Below are 19,286 nucleotides of genomic sequence, written 5' to 3' on the forward strand. Positions count from 1 at the left end.
TGAAGGAGAAGTCAAACACAGGTGGTACGATGACTGGCATTCACTTTGGTGCATGTGTATGTTGGGCGTAGGGAGCCGCGCAAACAGATTTTCTATTACGCGCGAACGAGTGCTGTAAAACGCCAATGGTGACCCACCATCAACGTTGCACATTGAAGTGGACCACAATGCAAGCCCAAAATAATCCTCCCAAGATTCAGTAAGACGCTACATACAGTGGGGGTGGGGGTGGGGGGGGGGGAGTAGTTAACGATGAAAGGGCTGGATGAAGATAAATTAGTCTGGAACACCGTGTCTGTGGACCACTTGAGTCAAGTCTTCAGTTTCTGTCCTGTACCTTTTATTTTGAAGTAATATAATCGTTGACTGGTGCGTCTGCAATTCACTTGACATTAACACTTCCCGCCCCGTTTATCTTAAAAATATGTGCCGGAAACTGTTACTGGAAGTGTTGGGAAAGAGGGGATAAACAGTTAAACTCGAAACGGGGGGCGGCTCTTCAACACCAGCAGCAGTGCACTGTTTTGCAGTCGGTTTGGCGGCACCTTAACGGAAAGAGGAGCCCCCTCCACCCTCGGTAACAACTGCCGCTATTAGATAACCGACCGATCCTAATCACTTCTCTATCGTGAGTCATGTTTAATTAATGTCATCGATGTCTATCTTTACAGTCCTGAGATCATAGTTGATTCTTAAAAATCAGAGTGGATTAGGCAGATTTGCAAATCACTTCAGTGCTTCGCTCTTGGCTATAATGATTGAATGTAAAATAATACTTTTCATCTCTTACAGGCAAACCCCCAGGTTTTTCTTTCACCCATTTTGCTTTGCAGTGATTTTGATTTGCAAACAAGAACACCCGAGTCCTTTCGTGGTTAAATTAATCTACAACTTTGGAAACATTGAATTTCTTCAAAAGCAAAATTGCTAAACATTCGTTTCATTGTACAAAGCCTTAGACGTAAAGGATATCTTAGAAAAATCTTTTATTTTTTGTAATATATTTGAGCCTTTTACACAAGTAAAATTAAATGCGTTTTGGCAGCATTCTGTAACAAATGCAGCGGGAGTGAGACGATAGGTTGAGAGTCGGTACTTCAGGAGCAGAGAGACGAGAGCAAAATGCCCATTGCATCACATTCCACAAGGGAAATCAAATCAAATCAAATCAAAATCAAACAGAGGAAGGAGATTGCAAGTACCAGAACATGGATTCCCAATTATCGATTCCTCCTCAAACAGCCTTTTTTAGTTGTCGACCCTCGGCTGTGAAATTTACTTGATGTTCGATCAGAAAATTAAACCCAGGACATTTTTTTTCCTTTTCTGTCTTTTTCTTGGAAAAGCTTGATTCACAATGGAATTTGAAAGGATGTGTGTGTTAGTTTAATAATTCGGGCACATATAAGATATATACAATTTGCTTTCATTTTTGTTTGTGGTTTTTTTTGTATTTTATAAAGGCATCCAATTTGTCTTCTCGAATGATCAAAGCTTTCTTCGCTTATAATGTAGTCTCTCTTCAGAATTGTCTATAGAGGCCAATGAAAGTACGTCACCGAACCGGGGCAGACCTGATGCGTTTACACTTAACAACGGTGCTGCAGTAAGAAGGGTATTAATGGGACTGGTAGAAGCACTGACTTCCACAGAAGCATTCTGCTTGATCCGTTGTTGAGACGGCACTGCGATGAATCCGCTTTGGGTTTTTTATAGCATTTTCGTTTCTTTTTAGTTGTGGGAGCTGTAGAGGACTCTAGATTGTCCAATAATTCTGGATTGAGTATGACTAACGGTTGGTCTATTTTGGCAGAGAAAGTCCCCATGGGAGCATCGCTCAACCCATTTTTGTAGGTCCCGTTTTTTGATAGATCGTTTTCAGCGTATCTAATCTTGGAGATGTTCTCTTTGTCCTTCAGTGGATTGTTAGTGGAGCCTCTGCTGTTGTAGGAAGAGGGGGACGATTTGTCTTTGGTGTAAATTATGGAGGACTGATCAGGGTCTGGTTGGCAGCACTTGACGGAACCATCTCTAGAATTCGATGGGGGTTCCACGGTTGGCAGTTTACCAGACCTGGTTCTCGTACTGAAAATACTGGTCCGGATCTGGTTAGAAGAATCTAGGCATATTTCCAGATCGTGACTACTGAGGGTTTTAAGATCGCTGTCGGCCAGACGAGCGGGGATATGACACTCCAAAACCGAACTTGATCCGCGAAAACGCCGGAACCATTCCCAAAGAGACTTGGCTCGACAGTCGCAGATCCACTGGTTTCCATTGAGTCGGAGGTATTGGAGTGAGACGAGGGGGTCCATGGTCTGTCCAGTCAGCACGGTGAGGTTGTTATGAAAGAGATACAACATCCCCAGTTTGCCCAGGTCGTGGAACGCCCTCCTGTGCACCACGCTAATTCGATTCTCATGCAATAAAAGTTTATCCAGGTTGCTCAACCCCCGGAACACGTTTTCCGACAAACCTTTGATCCTGTTGCCATGCAAGAATAGAGAAGTGAGATTGGCTAAGTCTACAAACAGGTCATCTCGCAATTTCTCCAATACGTTTCTCTGTAGGTACAGATACTGCAGCGAGCCAAGCCCCCTGAATATGCCCTTCGGTAGGTCTGACAGCCCACATCTGTGGAGGTGCAAGGTGTGAAGGCGCACCAATCCGTTGAAGGCGGTTGGAATCAGAGATTTGAGATTAATATTTTCCCCAATGTCCAACTCCTCTAGCCGTTCTAAGCCGTCGAAAGCCCCGGATTGTATAATGCTGATGTTGTTGGAGTGAAGCCACAGGACGGTCAAGTTCTGCCGGGAGCTGAAGCTGGTGGAGCTCACCAAGGGGATCTTGTTGTTTTGAAGAAAGATCCGTTGGCTCCTGAATGGGATCCCTTCGGGGATTGACTGGAAACCCTGCTGTTGGCAGCTGACTGTCATGGGCTCCGTGTAACACGTACAACCCTTGGGACAGGGCTCGGCTTTAGGGAGATAATGCAAACAAAGTGCTAGAAAGAGGAGCCTGTTTCCTGTGAAATAAAGACAATGGTAACATCAATTTGACTTGCACATGAAATTCTTTAGTATTCAAAGACATTGTATTATGGCCATCAGTCTGCAGAGAAGGAGAGACACTTGGGATGCTGCTTACTGCATCACCTGTGTTGTCGGCCAGCTCTAGGAAGACTTTGCCATTATGGCTACCCACGTTTCACCATTATTATTCGAGATGGATAATGCTGCTTTTATTGCCTAATAACATCAGTTCTCTGCTTTTCAGCATGTTAAGCCATTTAATTCTGCAGGATAATTCATCTTCAAACTGCTTTCGAACAGCCTCTCTATCTATCTATCTATCTATCTATCTATCTATCTATCTATCTATCTATCTATCTATCTATCTATCTATCTATCTATCTATCTATCTATCTATCTATCTATCTATCTATCTATCTATCTATCTATCTATCTATCTATCTATCTATCTACCTCACACAGACGCACGCATACACATGCTAACTGAACAGGATTCGCAGCGCAAGGAGTTTTAACTGAATATGTTGGCACACTTGAAAATGAAAAAAAACGACAGATGCTGGAAATCTGAATATATTGACACACTTTCCTGATATTCAGCAGCACCAATGGCATTTCGCCTTAAGCAAAAGGCAATGGGAGTAGATCCAACAGCCGGATTCCACCCCACACTCCCCGCCCCAGCACCGCTATCACCTCTCCCATGCCTGCTATTCTCTCGGAGATGTGAGGTGGCAAATCTTTTCCGCGTATAACGGGAACCTGTTTCATGAATGAGGACAATAGATCCCAGGGCTGGAGGCGAGTTGGTGGGTGGGTGGGTGGGTGGGTAGGGGAGGGGCGTTGGGGGTGAGAGGTGGTTCCGTTCTGTATGTGTGCAGCCCCTGATAGAAACTTGCAGCAGGCTGGGGCTGCCCTCGTCGGGAGCTCCGAGAACGGTTTGAGAGCGAATGTTGAACCGTGGGCCGGAACTAAAAGACAACTCTGACACACTGAGAAGTACAGACCCACCCCATTCGCTTCACTGAAACAATCTAGTCTTCGTGGAAATATTCGTTAGGTTTTTTTTTCGCAATCTATTTAATTCTTACAGAATTTTTATTTCTGCCACTCCACTTCCTACAATGGGGTGCTACCAAATCGCATCTCCGCTTCCTACTCTTCTGTCTAGTGGGTCGTAGTGGTGTATGTTTCACCATCTATATTTGCACATATGCTCGTTTTCCTCATTAGCTACTCACCCTCCTATTAATTTGCCTGCCTTTATATTACTTTTCCTATGCAGGTTTCTCAGTTCCTGTTCCCAAACTCCATGTTTCCCACATTAATTGGTTCTATTCCGCTCTCTCTTTCCCCTCATTCAATCGATATCTTGTATCTGTTTATCTTTCTATCTCTGTATCTATTCTGTTACTCAGTCGGTTTACCTTATCTGTTCACATTGTCCTCTAACTCGTTCAGTTTGTGTATCTCCATGTCTTTAGCTGTTCACTTCAATCAAGAAGTCTGTTTCCTTCTTGTCCATTTCATTCTCTACATGTGTAACTTTATCTATATCTATCTCTTTCGTCTTGTTCTGCTTTAGTCTCTGGGCACCTTCATGTGTCCATTTCTAATTATCCTTATTTATGTTCATCTTGCAATCGTTATTGCTTGCACTCCCGCTTTCTCCGTGCACTTCCCTCTCACTTATTTCACCCCTCCCCCATTCCTCTTTCTGTCTCTCACATCCGAATACATTTCTGTGACTGCCCTTGTTCTCGTTCGGTCGCTTTCCCCTCGTCTCCTCACTTTCTTGGTGCTGCATGCCTTACGCACGGGTCCAGGCGCACAACTCCACCAGCCCCATCATGTGGCAACCTCGCCCTTTCCGTCCTGTCTAAAGGCGGTCCCGAGGGCTGGTACAAAGACGGCAGTGGGAACTTTTTAGGTACCAAAGCACCTGGGAATTCTGACACGCTGCGTGCTGCATAATGAAATATCACCGTGTCTAGTAAACAGACAGCCGGGCCTCTCCGCCATCCCTGTCCAATCCCATAACCTTGGAATTTCATATTCCACTGTTAGTTACAAGAGATCACAGCCATCTCCAGGCACGACACGGCAGGATGGGGTTCCAAACCCACCTTCCCCTCAATGTATTCTCCTAATTAGCATTATGGTAAAAGGCAACTTTTCTTCCAATAATACATCCAACTTTTCACCAGGGACCATCGAGCTCGGGGAGACTTATTAATCACTCTGTAGACGCGGTTCCTACTGAGCCGGCAATAACTCCTGACACACGGTCAGATTGAATACCAATTCTTACATTAAATCACCCACCCCTTCAAACCGCGGCGCTCGTTTCCTCGTCCGCACTTTCACAAAGTGAAAAGCCATTTGCCGGCGCATCTTTAACCAGCGCGAATTACCGTCACTGCTTAACATGATCAAACGGAGCAAAAAGATTTTCGGCTCGCAGTGAAATGATAATAATCACTTTTTGTGCAAAGCTGGATAATCTTTTGAGCTTTTAGGTCTTATTTTAAAAGGAAGTTGTAGTTTAGGGTCTGAGATCTCTCCTACCTTCACCCATCATCTCCTTACTGAACTCGTTGCAGCTTCGTTGCTTTCCAGAAGGCACGGCTGTTCTGCTGCGCTGGGCGGCGGTGAACCTTCCTCTAAAACCCTCCGAGGCAACACCACCCGGAGACGTGAGGAGAGAAAGTTAAGCCCGGTGCGTGCGTCTGTCGGCAGCTTGGAGAGGGAGCTCTCCCGGTGTCAGCAGCGTCACTCATGGGGAACGGCAAGATCCACACTCAGCATCCCATAATGTGAGCATCAAAGAGATCCAGAAGTCAGGAAAGTCCGATCCATGAGTCCCGAGGAGATTTTTGTTTGGGGAGGGGAGGATGGTAAAAGGGTAAACAGTAAAACGACCCTACTGTTCAGCTTCCTTTCTGCAGCGGAGTGAAGAGAGGTGACCCGCATTCAAGTCCGGGCGGCGAGTGTCAGAAGCTTACAGTGCAGTAAGGGAATGAATGTTTTATGGAGCTTGTGGGGCGGGTTCACGTGGGCCGACGTGCTGAGAATCTGTCATCGGCAGATTGTGTGTGTGTGAGTGAGAGGGAGAGAGAGAGAGGGAGGGAGGGAGGGACGGGAGGATGCGCCACTCTGTGAGAAACAGCAGCAAGAGCAGGCGAGGTGTGTGTGTGTGTGCGGGGGGGGGGGGGGGGCGGCGGCCGGTGAGCGAAGAAGGGGCAAGGGCGCGGGGGAGGCAGGAGGAAGAGAGACGAGGAAGGTAGATACAGGGAGCAATGTTTTCGCCAGGAAACCAGGAGGAAAGAAGAGTTGACCCAGACAGCAGCGCACATTTCATTGGGTTCAGTGTATTAGAAAACACAGTAGCATCTGGTATGCTGCAAACTGGAACAGAGTCCAGTCTCCCAGTCATCCAGGGGCTTGTGTCTCCCTATACTTTCTCAGGGGGGCCCACTGAATCCCGCAGCGGGTCGAGTGTACTCCGCTGTGCACCCGCGGGGCATTAACGTAGCCACGAACCGTGCCAAGTCCGGGGGAGGTGAGCAGTAGCCCAGGAAAGGATCAGGTGTCTCACTCGGATCCATTTCATGCTGCAGCGCTTTACTCACGGGCCCTGTCCGTTTGGCTGAGCTCTTAAAGTTTTGCTCACACCTTTGTTCGGACAGACTGAGGGTGCAGTTGCTCCAGGAGAACGCCCATCGCACCCCCGTCTCCGTCTAGTCGGAATTTTCAAGGGGCCGGGTTGAGCATTAAATAACTCGGCGGACTGCATGCAAGGAAATATCGGTCCTGTGTGCGACCCCTGGAACCAAACCGCGAAGTGGGTTTGTGCTCTTGAAAGACCGCGTCGAGGAGCGTGCAGCTTCCCGCAGGCCGCCAGTGAGTTGCGTCGAAAAGAAACACTGCAGATGTATATAACCAGTTTGCCCGACTCCAAACGGAGACTGGAAGGAAGACATAAACATATAACCCCTTGAAGAATGCTTAATTCATATACTGCCCTCCCAAGAGTTTCACATCTGTTTGAAGTTCTAGGACTTCGACTCCTTCAGTACTACCTTACAATCCACCCAGGACAACTGCAGAATACCTACCCATCCAAAACAACACCTCCCTCAATAGGACAACCATCTCAACAGGACAACCCAAGTCTCCCGGACCGCCTCACCTTCCCGGGAGAATCACAGAATGGTGACAGCACAGAAGAAAGCCATTCGGCCCACGAGTCCATGCTAGCTTTCTGCAAAAGCAATACCAACAAGTCAAATCCCCACACTCTCTCCCCTTGGCCTCGCAAACTCTTTTCGTTTGAATGCTGCAACTGAACCTGCCTCTGCGACCACCCCTGAAGGATTTGTGTCATTTGCAAATATGGAAGTTGTGCCCAAGTCTAGCAGGGAAGCAGTGATCCTAGTACGATGCCTTGCGAACTCTACCCTTTCCTCCTCCAGACTGTAAAACCCTTCATAATTACTGATGCAGGCCCTCGACCCAACATATTGACAGTTCCTTCCTCCCCAGATGCTGTCCGACCCGCTGAGTTTCTCCAGCAGTTTGTTCATTGCCCCTTCACAATCCCTCCCCATTTCCTGTAACTAAGCCAATTTTCCTACCATGCTGCTCTAGTTCTTATTTCATGGCGTTCTGTCTTGACAACAATAAGACACCATATTAACTGCTATTTGGAAGTCTATATGTCTTTGAAGGTAGAAAGACATCACTATCAAATTGGTCAGACACAATCTCCTTTTAACAAATCCATGCGGTTTTTTTTCTAATCAAATCACATTTGGCTAAGCAGCTGCCAATTCTGTCTTTTATTATTGTGTCTGTAATTTTCTCGACCACTGAAGTTAAACTGACCCACCTGTAGTTACTGTTTCCTTTTCCTTTTTGTTGAACAAGAGTGCAGCATTTGCAGTTTTCCAAACCCTAGGCATTACCCACGAGCCAATAGATATTTGAAAGATAATGGCCAGAGCCTCGACAATTTTCTCTCTCATTCTTGTCAGCATCCTCAGATGCATCCCGTCTGGACCAAGTCATTTATCCGTTTTAGTGCAGCTAGTTTTTCAGTAACCCCACGTTTTCAATTTTTAGCCCGAACAGAATCTCAGCCACATCTTCCTTTGCAGAGATTCCAAAAAAATCTTCTTCTTTGGTGAATGATGTAAAAAATACGAATTTAGTACCTCTGTTTCTGGGAGAAAATTCCTTTTTGGTCTCCATTTACAACCCTTTCCATTTTCTCATGCCTATAGAATATTTTTGGACTTCTTCTTGTGTTTGCTGCTGGTCTTACCTCATGCTCTCTCCTATTGCTTTTTGTTTTATAAAGACTTCCTCTTTCAACTTTCTCTAATCAACCTGGTGCTCACTTGTGTTAACAACCCGGCATCTGTCATATGCTCTTTTCTTTCTCTTGATTCTATTTAACTCACCTCTTCCAGCATCATCCCACCCATTCCAAGATATTTACTCCTTCCCAGATCTCACTTGGGTTCCTCCAGGGTACTGACTACCTCCATCATATGCAGGGCACCTGCTCCAGGATACCACCCCACCCACCCCTGTCCCATACGATTCCTTTTGGATATCACCCCATTCTGTCTGGGACACACCATTGCAGTTTCCAACACACGCTCTTCCAGACTCCAGAAGAAACCTTTCCTACAGCATACCGCCCACCCCCTCCTTTGCTTTCAGATACTGTTCAGTAGCTGTACTATATTTAACCCACAATATGGGCGGGCAAATTAGTTTTATATTCGGTATGAAATTTACCATATTTTTAAGCAATGACACAACTCCAGTGTTTTTAAATTGTTAGAATGGTAACATGCTGAATATTGTAGATTATCACATCTCATGATGGCAATTTAAAACTCTCTGTCTCTAACAATTTCAAATTAGAACCGTCCCAAAGCAGACGCCAAGCGGGATAAAAACCTTCTGTAGCCAAGAATGAGGCCTCCAAGCGAGATCTGTGACAGGCTCCACTACAGCTCTTGACAGCCAACAATGGTTGCCGGCCAGCAGCAAGGTACAAATCCTGGTGTAAACCAACACATGCCATTTGAGACGGACATCAATAACTCACAACTCAAGGACAAAACCTGTCATGTGCCCCATTCCAAAGAGAAACCTGCACGCGGAGGGATGGACAGCAGATATGTTGGCATCAGCAGCAAGGAGAAAGATTCGAGTTAGTCACGTAAGGAACTGAAAGTTACCATAATCAGAGGGGGGTTTGGTCAGTGCCGGTGGGGTCATTTCACGTAGTGACCTGTGTGATACATGCATGATATGAGGAGGATGAATATGGAAAAAAATGACAGGGAAAGACGTTTTTAGGAATCAGTGAAAAGAACACATTTAGACAATAATAAACGTTAAGATTAAACCTTGCCATTGCTGAACGTCCGTCAAGCTTCAGGCTTTATATTTCTTACACATAGGAAGTATATGTCAAACCTGCACCCGTGACTCAAATGTCGTATTCACAAAGCCGCACAATAAATTTCTAATAAAGTTGGCTAGCAGAGAGAGAAAAAAACAGCTCATGTTAAACAAGCAGCAAAAGGCAAAGATAATCGATGGTATCGCTCAGAATATGCACAGCTCACTCTCGTTTTGTTTTGTCAGCAATCTAAGTATATAGTCCTAAAAATAAAAGGGTAGTGTTTCTGTGGTGGTTCTCCAGTCTGCTGGCATTGCCTCAGCAGAAAATTGGCAGGAACCCTGGAGAAAGGATATGAATAAGTGTCTCCATTATCTCCATAGAGTTCTACAGTGACGACAGGAGATTGGGAGAAATCCCGTCAAATACTGACTGATATTTCCAACAAAGTGGATTGTGCGGCAACACCGTTTGCCACTGACTTTGAGGAAATCTGCCTAGAAAGTTTTAACACTTTTTTTTTGTGGCGTGGACTTCTTTCTCAGAGTCAATTACTGTCAAAGATCAGTTCAACATGATGTCTGGCACCTACCAGCTGTCACACCATCAAGCGAGCTGAGCAGCCAATCACATTTAAAAAAATATGATCACAGATATCCAGGAAGGAATTGTATATACTTTTTTAAAATTAACGTTTTAAGGCCTTGGAAATGTAATATATACAGGATTAAACCAGGCGCTGAAATATGTTTTATATTTTAATTTGCTTTATTTAGAAATATTTAAAGGAGGGAACAACAATCTACAATGAAGTTTTTAGATCCGTGGAATTTGCTAAGCAGTAATCATTGTTTGGTATCCTATTAAAAACTCTTTGAGACCTCGTGCAATAAACTATAACATTTTATGATTATTTTACAGTCAAAGTACTGGACTTAAGGTATTTATGTTAATTGAATCTTTCCCTTGATTGCATTGGAGAAGGCTGCTAACCATTGGAGGGCTGAATCGCGGAGAGAAAGTCAGGTATTTCTCCGTTAAAATCTGCATGCACAGGAATCCCAAAGAATGGCTGTCATCACAATTGTTAAATCAGGACCAACATACACATAAAACATCAAGAACTTGGATTCATTTGGTTTCTACACCTGTCCTTATGTCAAATCAATAAAAAAAAGCCCAGCAAATAGCATAAGACCACGTTCGGAGTGCACTCGCATTACTCTACCTAACTAAATGGCTCAAGTATCTATTCTGAGTCTAATGGATAACAGTATATCTTATGACAAGAAACTTGTTATGATTGACAACAAAACCTGATAGTCACAAAGCATCAGTCACAATGTAGGAAAAACTACTGGAAATTTGAAATAAAAGCAGAAAATGCAGGAAATGTGGAAATGTTATTGACATGAAAGGATAACTTTGTTTCTTTCTCCGCAGATACTGCCTGTCCAGCATTTTCTGTTATCACTGCACAAACTATTGCCAGAGTTTACAGACTGTAAGCCTATGGCATTACCATTGCATTACTGCCAAACTCAAGAAGCCATGACTACCTCCATAATTCCCAATATTACTCATTATTATTCCAATTGTGGCATTGCTCTTACCAGCTGTAGCACTTGTGCTTCAGGGAAGTAGGAGTACAAGATTATATTCTGATCCCTCCATCCTATTTGTATTTGGAAGGTTGGCTCACTGAGCTGTTATTTATAGTTATTGATAGTAACAAATACCTTTCCTTTAACGTAGTAGTTCACAGTATCCATGTGTTTGTATAGGTAACTCACTGTCACTTAAATCAAATTAAAACCATTCAATGACAGTCCTTTGCTTAAACACACATTTAACTGTCACATTTATACAACATTAAAGTAATATAGAAAAAACATTCTGATGAGTGTTCTGCCTTCCTTTGAATGCTTCAAGAAAACTTGCAATTACCCAAACCTTCATCAAATTACCATGTAAGAATATCACAAATGACTAATATTCTGCTTGGCTATTTCCAGCAAAGTCCAAAAATGTTACAGGGGAAAGAAAGAGTTAATTTATCGAACCTTTTTATTGTTTTTCTTACTACTTTCAATGAACCCTTTCTAACTTGGGTTCATGTTGGACTCAGAATCTTAATGAAAAAGCCTTTGTCATGCCCAATATTGACTTGTTGACCCTGATGTAAACAATTCAAATGGACCTCCTTCCACTAATATCCACTTACAGAGGACTACATGTGTCCTATCTCGGTGTTTCTCTTTACTCTTCTAGAATATTTTTCTCCTTGGAGGGCCTTACCTTCTCAAATGATTTTTTTTCTCTGCTATCTTCCAAAGCTCCCATTACCTTGCAAATTTTTCTCCCATTTTTTGTATATCTTCCTTGAGAACCAGTCCCTCTATTGTGCATCAGTCAAGTGCATCCAGTTCAACTGCCTTTCCTGGACCCTAGGACTGCTTTCCTTTTTAGCGATCGGCAATAAATACTGGCCTTGCCAGCGATGCATAGATCCCAATGAACAAATAAAAAGCATTAGTTACTTCCTTTATTGGGCCTGATTTTACTTCCAGTTCAAATCTGTCATCTTCCATGTCAAAAAAGATTACCCTTGCCTCACTGGAACATAAGGAGTATGTTATTTAGTTCCTCAAGTCTGTACTGCAGTTCACTGAGATCATGGCTAATCCATAACTTAGCTTCATATACACATTTATCCCATATCCCTTAGTAACTTTAGTCATTAAAAAATCAAGAATCACAGATTTAAAATTAACTATTGAATTAGTATTAATTGCCATTTGTGAAGAAATTTCAAATTCCACCTGTACTTTGAGGTGTTCCATTAATCCACTTCTAAAAGACCTGCTTCTAATTTTTAAACAATGCCACTTGGCCTAAACTCATCAGCCAGTGGAAATAGTTTCACTCCATCTCATCGACTGGTTTCCTTTAACATCATGAAAACGAATCAAATCACCTTATAATTTTGAAATTCCAAGGAATAGCATCCTACGTTTTGTAAGTTAACCTTTGAAGTCCAGGTATCATTCTGGCAAATATACTTGGCACTCTTGTCAAAGCCAATACCTACTTAGGTATGGAGTCTAGAAGGATACACAATAGCAGTTTAACTTGGGTGTTCAATAATTTGAGCATAACTTTCACACCATCTTACTCAGTGTAAAGATCAGCATTCCATTTTCCTTTAGCTGACAATGTCATTTTAATGATCTAAGTAGATGGACCTCCCCAGTTCTCCTTGGACTTTTACTGCATCATTTAGGAAGTACTCCATACTAACCACTTCAGGTTCAAAACAGATAACCTTAATCTGTATGTGCTGAAATCTATTTGTCACAATTTATCCATTTTCGCAATCTATCAATATTCGTTTGTAATTTAATGATTCGATCTACAATGCTTACAGTGTAATTGATTTTTGTCAAACTTGGCAAACTTGGGTATGTTGCTTTTTATCCCATCATTGAGGTCATTGAGTATGCTGAATAAATATAGCACAAATAGATCCCCATTTGACTCCATTAACTATATCATGTCAACTTAAATATTTGCCTGTTATCCTGTGCTTCCTTTCCCCATTCCGTAGAAAAGCCATTAACCCCCAGCAGCCCGAGTAGTCAAACTCCCACGCTTCAAGACCCCAAATTGGATGTTGGCCTCTGGATGTTAGCCAGGGCTCCATCTGCCTTTCACCTCTCTGCTAATGGTTTCCTTTATCACCTTCCTTACTTATCAGATTCCAGCACAGGCAGCCTTTGTGTTCCTGATTATCACCCTCCAGCAGCTGTCTCCACCTTCATCCTCTCCTCCCCCCCACTTCACTCCATCTGCTTCCCATTTCTTTGCTGCCTCCTTTATTCTGTCTGCCAGCATCTATCATTCACCTGCTTCTGTCTCCCAATTCCACCCTTCTCCTTCCCCTATCTGGCTCAATCTGCCCTTCATTCTTCACCTCCCCTCCCCTCAGTCCACCAATCACCTCTGGCCCCTGTCTCACTGCTCCCCCTCTCCTCTTTATACATTCTATCTCCCCTCTCAACTCTTAGTCCCAATGAAGGGTTTCGAACCAAAACATTGACAACTCCTTTCCCCCACAGATGCTGCTCGGCCTGGTAAGTTCCTCCAGCATATTGTTTGTTGCTCTAGATTCCAGCATCTGCAGGCTCTTGTGTCTCTGTCTGGACATATGATTAGTTTCTGGATGGAATCTGTTAATGAGCTCCCAGCAGGAAGGTTCAGCAACCCATCAACTTCTTTGGTTCAGCTGAATATTTCACTCATCTTCTCCCTTGCATTCATCCTCCTGAGCATTGGGGTTGTAATCTTTGATTTTGAAGGAAAATATTGACTTTGTGATTTAGTTTTTATTTTTATGGCACTGGGTGAACAATACATGTTGTTTGAACATGTTGTGCCTTTTTAAGCTGCAGAGTTGAGGAACGAAAGAGTGTATGTTGTAGAAGTACATCTCCCACATGTGTTTAAATTACATATGGAAAGAAAAGGAACGGAGGAGGCTTGATGAAGAGGACTGGGAAGAGCAGGTAGAGAGGGGACTGTTGTAGTTTATATATTCTTGGCATGACACTTGGTTTTGATTCATTTTTCTTGGAACATTTATAAAATGTCTATACTTCCTTCATACATTGATGACTTTAATTGCGATTTTTGCTTTTCATAAATGTATTTGAAATAGTGGTTTATTCTAATGTTATATTGGTTAGATATAGTCAATAATTAATTGCAACCAAGGAAATCAAGTTCCATTTAAATTAAATGCGATTCCAACATTCTTAGTGATGTTTTGGGATCGCATATTCCTCCTCTCTACAATTAGGGCCTTTAGCTTCTGGTGACTAAGCCAAATTCTTGTTTTATTACGTAGGATTCTGCAAATGTTATTGGTCTCTGGAGTATTGAAGTTCGTGATTCTGCCAATTTTCCAGTAGAATTGTACCTCTGAGGCATTGAATGTAATTTGTTTTTAGAGCATGTGTTACAGCAGTTGAATATTGATATATTGGAAAAATAAGATTTGCATCAGGGCCCTCAGAAATGTATCAAAGCATCTCACTCTGAATTAGTTTCAAGTGTTATAATTGTAACATTGCAGACAGATTTGGCAGTCAATTTGTATTGAGGAAGATCCCAAAAACAGCAAGTGAGATAAATCATAGACATTTTCAGCATGGAAAGAGACCGTTGGTTCTTTGGTAGAATTATCTAATTAATTTCACTCCTCTCCTCTTTCTCCTTAGCCATGTATTTTCTTTCCTTCAATCCTCTATGCACGTTATAATTTGAATCTGCTTCCACTGTGCTTTTGGCAATACGTTCCCAGTCAAAGCAACTCCCCATGTAAAAAACAAGATATCTCATTCTGCCTGTTTTTTTTGTTAAACAACTTAAATCTGTACCCTTTGAATATTGATCCCTCTGCTACTAGAAACATTGTCTCTTATTTAATCTGTCATGATATTGAATACTTCCATCAAATCTCCCATTAAACTTTCCTGTTCCAAGGGCAAGCTGGAAAATCTTGGCTTTTCTGTCTGCATAATGACATTCCTCAGTCTTGCTACCACTTCTGTAAATGTATCCAATCCAATCTATCCATATCATCCAGCTACCACTTGTACGCAGGTACTGGCTGGTTTCTTTGTTCCTACACTCTTAGTACCTTATCTCATTCTCCCTGAATTAAGTTTTCCCTGATGTGTGTCTCCTCATTTCACCAGTGTATCGATGTCCTCCTGAAGTCTGTGTCTATCCTTCTTCTTCACGATATTTCCCAGCATCACATCATTTGCAGAGACTGAAAAATTACCCTGTACCTCCAAGTCCAGGGAAAGTAACATTGCTGTGCAATTATATCCTGTATGAAAAACAACCACTTACCATTACTACCTGATTCTAGTATTTGCTTTCTGTCTCTAGGTCAGTTTTGTACCTGTGCTGCTACTGCCCCCCCCCCTTATTTTTATGGGCTTTATCTTTGCTAACGAGTTTTTAATGTGGTGTCTTATCAAATGCCTTTTAAAAGTCTACATATGTAATGCCAACTGAACAACTCTCCCCAATACTTATCAAAGAACTCAAATGAGTTACTTTGTTTTACTTTCATTTGTTCGTGGGACGTGGACATCACTCACAAATCTGGTATTTGTTGTGTGTCCCAAGGTGTTCCAGAACTGAGCAAACAATGCGGTTGGGTTTGGAGTCACGTGCAGGTTAGACTGTGTAAGAACCCTCTGGATTTTTATGTCATTTGGGTAGTTTCATGGTTAATATGACTGAGACTTGTCAACATTAATTGCCTTTGACTATTTATATTCTATTATGAGCTCATCTTTTCCAAATAGCAATTATTTCCTGGAAGTTTTTCGACCAGAAATGTTAGGCTGACTAGTCCACAAATTCTGTGCTTATTTCATTTCCTCATTTTCAAACAGGAATGTTTCATTCACAATCCTCCATTCCTTTAGTTTCATTCCCATAATCAAGGAGGATTGGTGTACCGTCCTTCCTTAATCCTCTCAGTAGCTTTGTCAACTTTTCTGCTTTGTGACCTGTGATCCTTTGAGTATCTCATCAATACCTATTTACCCTAGCTCTTATCGCTATGCTGCCTCCTTTACTGCTGCATTGGTCACACTCTTTTCTCCAATGAAGCTGATATGAAGCACTCATTTGGTATCCCATCCATGTCCTCTGCTTCCACAAAAAGATCTAACTTTTGGTTTCTAATGAGCCCCATCCTTTGACTATCCTTTCAGCATTTATATTGGTTTCCTTTTGCATAAACTGATCTATTCATATGCTCTCTCTGCCCTTTTTTCATTTTAAACCACCTCTATATTCTCTGTTCTCGGTTTGGTTCCCTTTCACCTAATGAATCCTACAACTATTCTTATGCTCTCTTTCCTCCCTCATTTTAATTCTTGCTGTGGATACTTTTTCTCCTTGGTGGGAATGTGTTTGCTCTGTCACTCAAACCATTTCCTCTTTGAAAAGGTTCCATAGCTCAGCTATTCTTTTCACCAATCAACTCTTGATTCTTATACACGTGGGCCAGATGCCTTTGCGCAGATCTCCTTGACGATTGCTTTAAGACTGATGAAACTCTAATTATTTTTACTGTTCAGGACCAAGAATTAGACCCGTTGTTGTTTCCTTCCCCTATGAACTAGAAACACACATCGATCAAGGAAATTCTCTTCTCCAAATGTTAGGATTTTCTCTCCTTCTTTCCCTTTGTACTTTTAATAAAATGTAAATCTATTTTGCTTTGGTCATTTTAGTTAAGAAAGTAAAATTTTCCTGGACACCAGGAGGGAACATTTTGGTTGTTCAAGTACTTTACATTCACCTAAATCAAAGTAGGCAGATAGGTTTAATGTCTTGTTTATGGAACAAAATAACACACTCTGCAATGCCAGCCTACAATTTTTATAAGAGACTTGAAATAGGTTTTCAATCACATCTTAAACATGAGTGCTCAACAGACACTTTGAAAGGAAATCAACCTCCTTTAGCCTGGATCTTCTCATGTTTGTGGCCTTCCAGAAGGCAATATTCCTTACCTCTCTTGGTAGACTACCTCCAGTCTTACATGGTAGTGTAGCGGTTAGCATAATGCTATGACAGCACCAGCGACCCAGGTTCAATTCGGCCATTGTCTGCAGGGAGTTTGTATGTATTGGTATTGGTTTATTATTGTCATTTGTACCAAGGTACAGTGAAAAACTTGTCTTGCATACCAATCGTACAGGTCAATTCATTACACAGTACAGTTACATTGAGTTAGTACAGAGTGCATCGATGTAGTACAGGTAAAAACAATAATGGTACAGAGTAAAGTGTCACAGCTACAGAGAAAGTGCAGTGCAATAAGGTGCAAGGTCACAACAAGGTAGATCGTGAAGTCATAGTCCATCTCATTGTATAAGGGAACCATTCAATAGTCTTATCACAGTGGGGTAGAAACTGTCCTTAAGTCTGGTGGTACATGCCTTCAGGCTCCTGTATCTTCTACTCAATGGAAGAGGAGAGAAGAGAGAATGTCCTGAGTGGGTGGGGTCTTTGATTATGCTGGCTGCTTCGCCAAAACTACAAGAGGTAAAGACAGAGTCCAAGGAGGGGAGGCTGGTGTCCGTGATGTGCTGGGCTGTGTCCACAACTTTCTGCAGTTTCATGCGGTCCTGGGCAGAGCAGTTGCTGTACCAAGCTGTGATACATCCAGATAGGATGCTTTCATATCTGTGTGGGTTTCCTCCGGGTGCTCCGGTTTCCTCTCACATTCCAAAGATGTACCGGTTAGGAAGTTGTGGGCATGCTATATTGGTGCTGGAAGCGTGGCGACACTTATGGGCTGCCCCCAGAACACTCTGCGCAAAAGATGCATTTCACTGTGTGTTTCAATGTATATGTGACTAATAAAGATATCTATCTGCTATTATCTTATCTGCTCTTATCTTATATTCCCTGATCAAACTGCCACTGTAGTGACATATTTTAAACATATTTCATATATTTTACCTTTAACTTTGTGATTCTGCCACTGTCTCAGTAATCTAGATTCTCCAGTTTGCTGTTCATATACCATTAGGTTGATGACATTTTCCTCAGCTAAAGTACAACACCTGTATCCCAGGCCATGAAAGCACTGAAAACAAAACCTTGCTGCTGCATAACCCCTGTCTCTTGACTTAACTGTCAAAAACAAGAGAAGACACTAGAGACTGCAGATGCTGGAACCTGGAATAAAAAAAACAAACTGCTGAAGGAACTCAATGGGTCAGGCAGCATCTGTGGAGGGAAATGGACAGGTGACATTTCGGTTCGAGACCCTTCATCTGGACTGGAGAGATGAAGGGTCTCGACCCGAAATGTTGACTGTCCATTTCCCTCCACAGATGCTGCCTGACCCTGCTGAGTTCCTCCAGCAGTTTGATTTTTGCTGCAAAAGACAATTTATGTTCATGAATGTTTCTGATATACAGAAATATTTAAGCCATTGCAAAAAACAGTAAACATGAAGTAAATTTATAAAAGGTTAAACATTATTAAAGAGTAGAAAGGAACAGAACATTTAAAAATATTTCAGTAATCTAAAACAGTTAAAAGAATTTCAAGGTGCATTTACCTTAATCACTCACAGCTGTTCTCCTTCATTGTGAAGGGTAATTGCCTATCATAAATAAAATAATATGAAGGGGTAAAAGTTGAGGGCCTTGGAGAATTCTTGCACCAGGTCAAATTTGGTGCCGGTTTCCTTGAAAATGTTCTTTGAGAGGATTCTCCAGATTCAGTGTGGAATTTTGTACTTTGCTGTTGGATTCCATGAAGAGTTCTGCATCGGAGAACAGTGACAAGCAGCTGCCAATAAGTTTGTGTCTTCCATGTTTGCATGCACATGCACAGAAATCCTGAATTTACTAGCTTTATGCAGGGAAATACCAGCAGTTCTGTATGGAACTGTTGAGAAGATCCAGCTCATTACAGCTGGGAGAGCCACAGTTATTTATATAATAAATAGGATAAATACAATAAGATAGATTTTTGACCTCACAATCTACCTCATTATGGACTTGCACCTTACTGTCTACCTGCACTGCACTTTCCTTATAACTGTAACACTTTATTCTGCATTCTGTTATAGTTTCTCTTGTAGTGTCTCAATGCACTGTTGTAATGAAATGATCTGTATTGATGGTATGCAAGACAAATCTTTCACTGTACCTCAGTACATGTGACAATAATAAATAAATTCACTAATTGAAGAGTATTGTTGTTTGGACAAAGGGCAG

The 19,286-nt window shown here is 42.2% G+C and overlaps 1 protein-coding gene across 1 annotated transcript; it reads right to left on the reverse strand.

The window, feature by feature from the left end:
- Positions 1-969: 969 nt before the first annotated feature.
- Positions 970-6,039, reverse strand: rtn4r (reticulon 4 receptor). Its single transcript, XM_052032141.1, has 2 exons — positions 5,601-6,039; positions 970-3,025 (listed from the first exon to the last, which is right to left on the reverse strand). The coding sequence occupies exons 1-2, from the start codon at positions 5,611-5,613 to the stop codon at positions 1,590-1,592; spliced, it is 1,449 nt and encodes a 482-aa protein (XP_051888101.1). The 5' UTR covers positions 5,614-6,039; the 3' UTR covers positions 970-1,589.
- Between the last annotated feature and the right edge of the window lie 13,247 nt (positions 6,040-19,286).

This window comes from Pristis pectinata, chromosome 17 (genome assembly GCF_009764475.1).
Source record: "Pristis pectinata isolate sPriPec2 chromosome 17, sPriPec2.1.pri, whole genome shotgun sequence".
Classification (NCBI taxonomy): Eukaryota; Metazoa; Chordata; class Chondrichthyes; order Rhinopristiformes; family Pristidae; genus Pristis; species Pristis pectinata.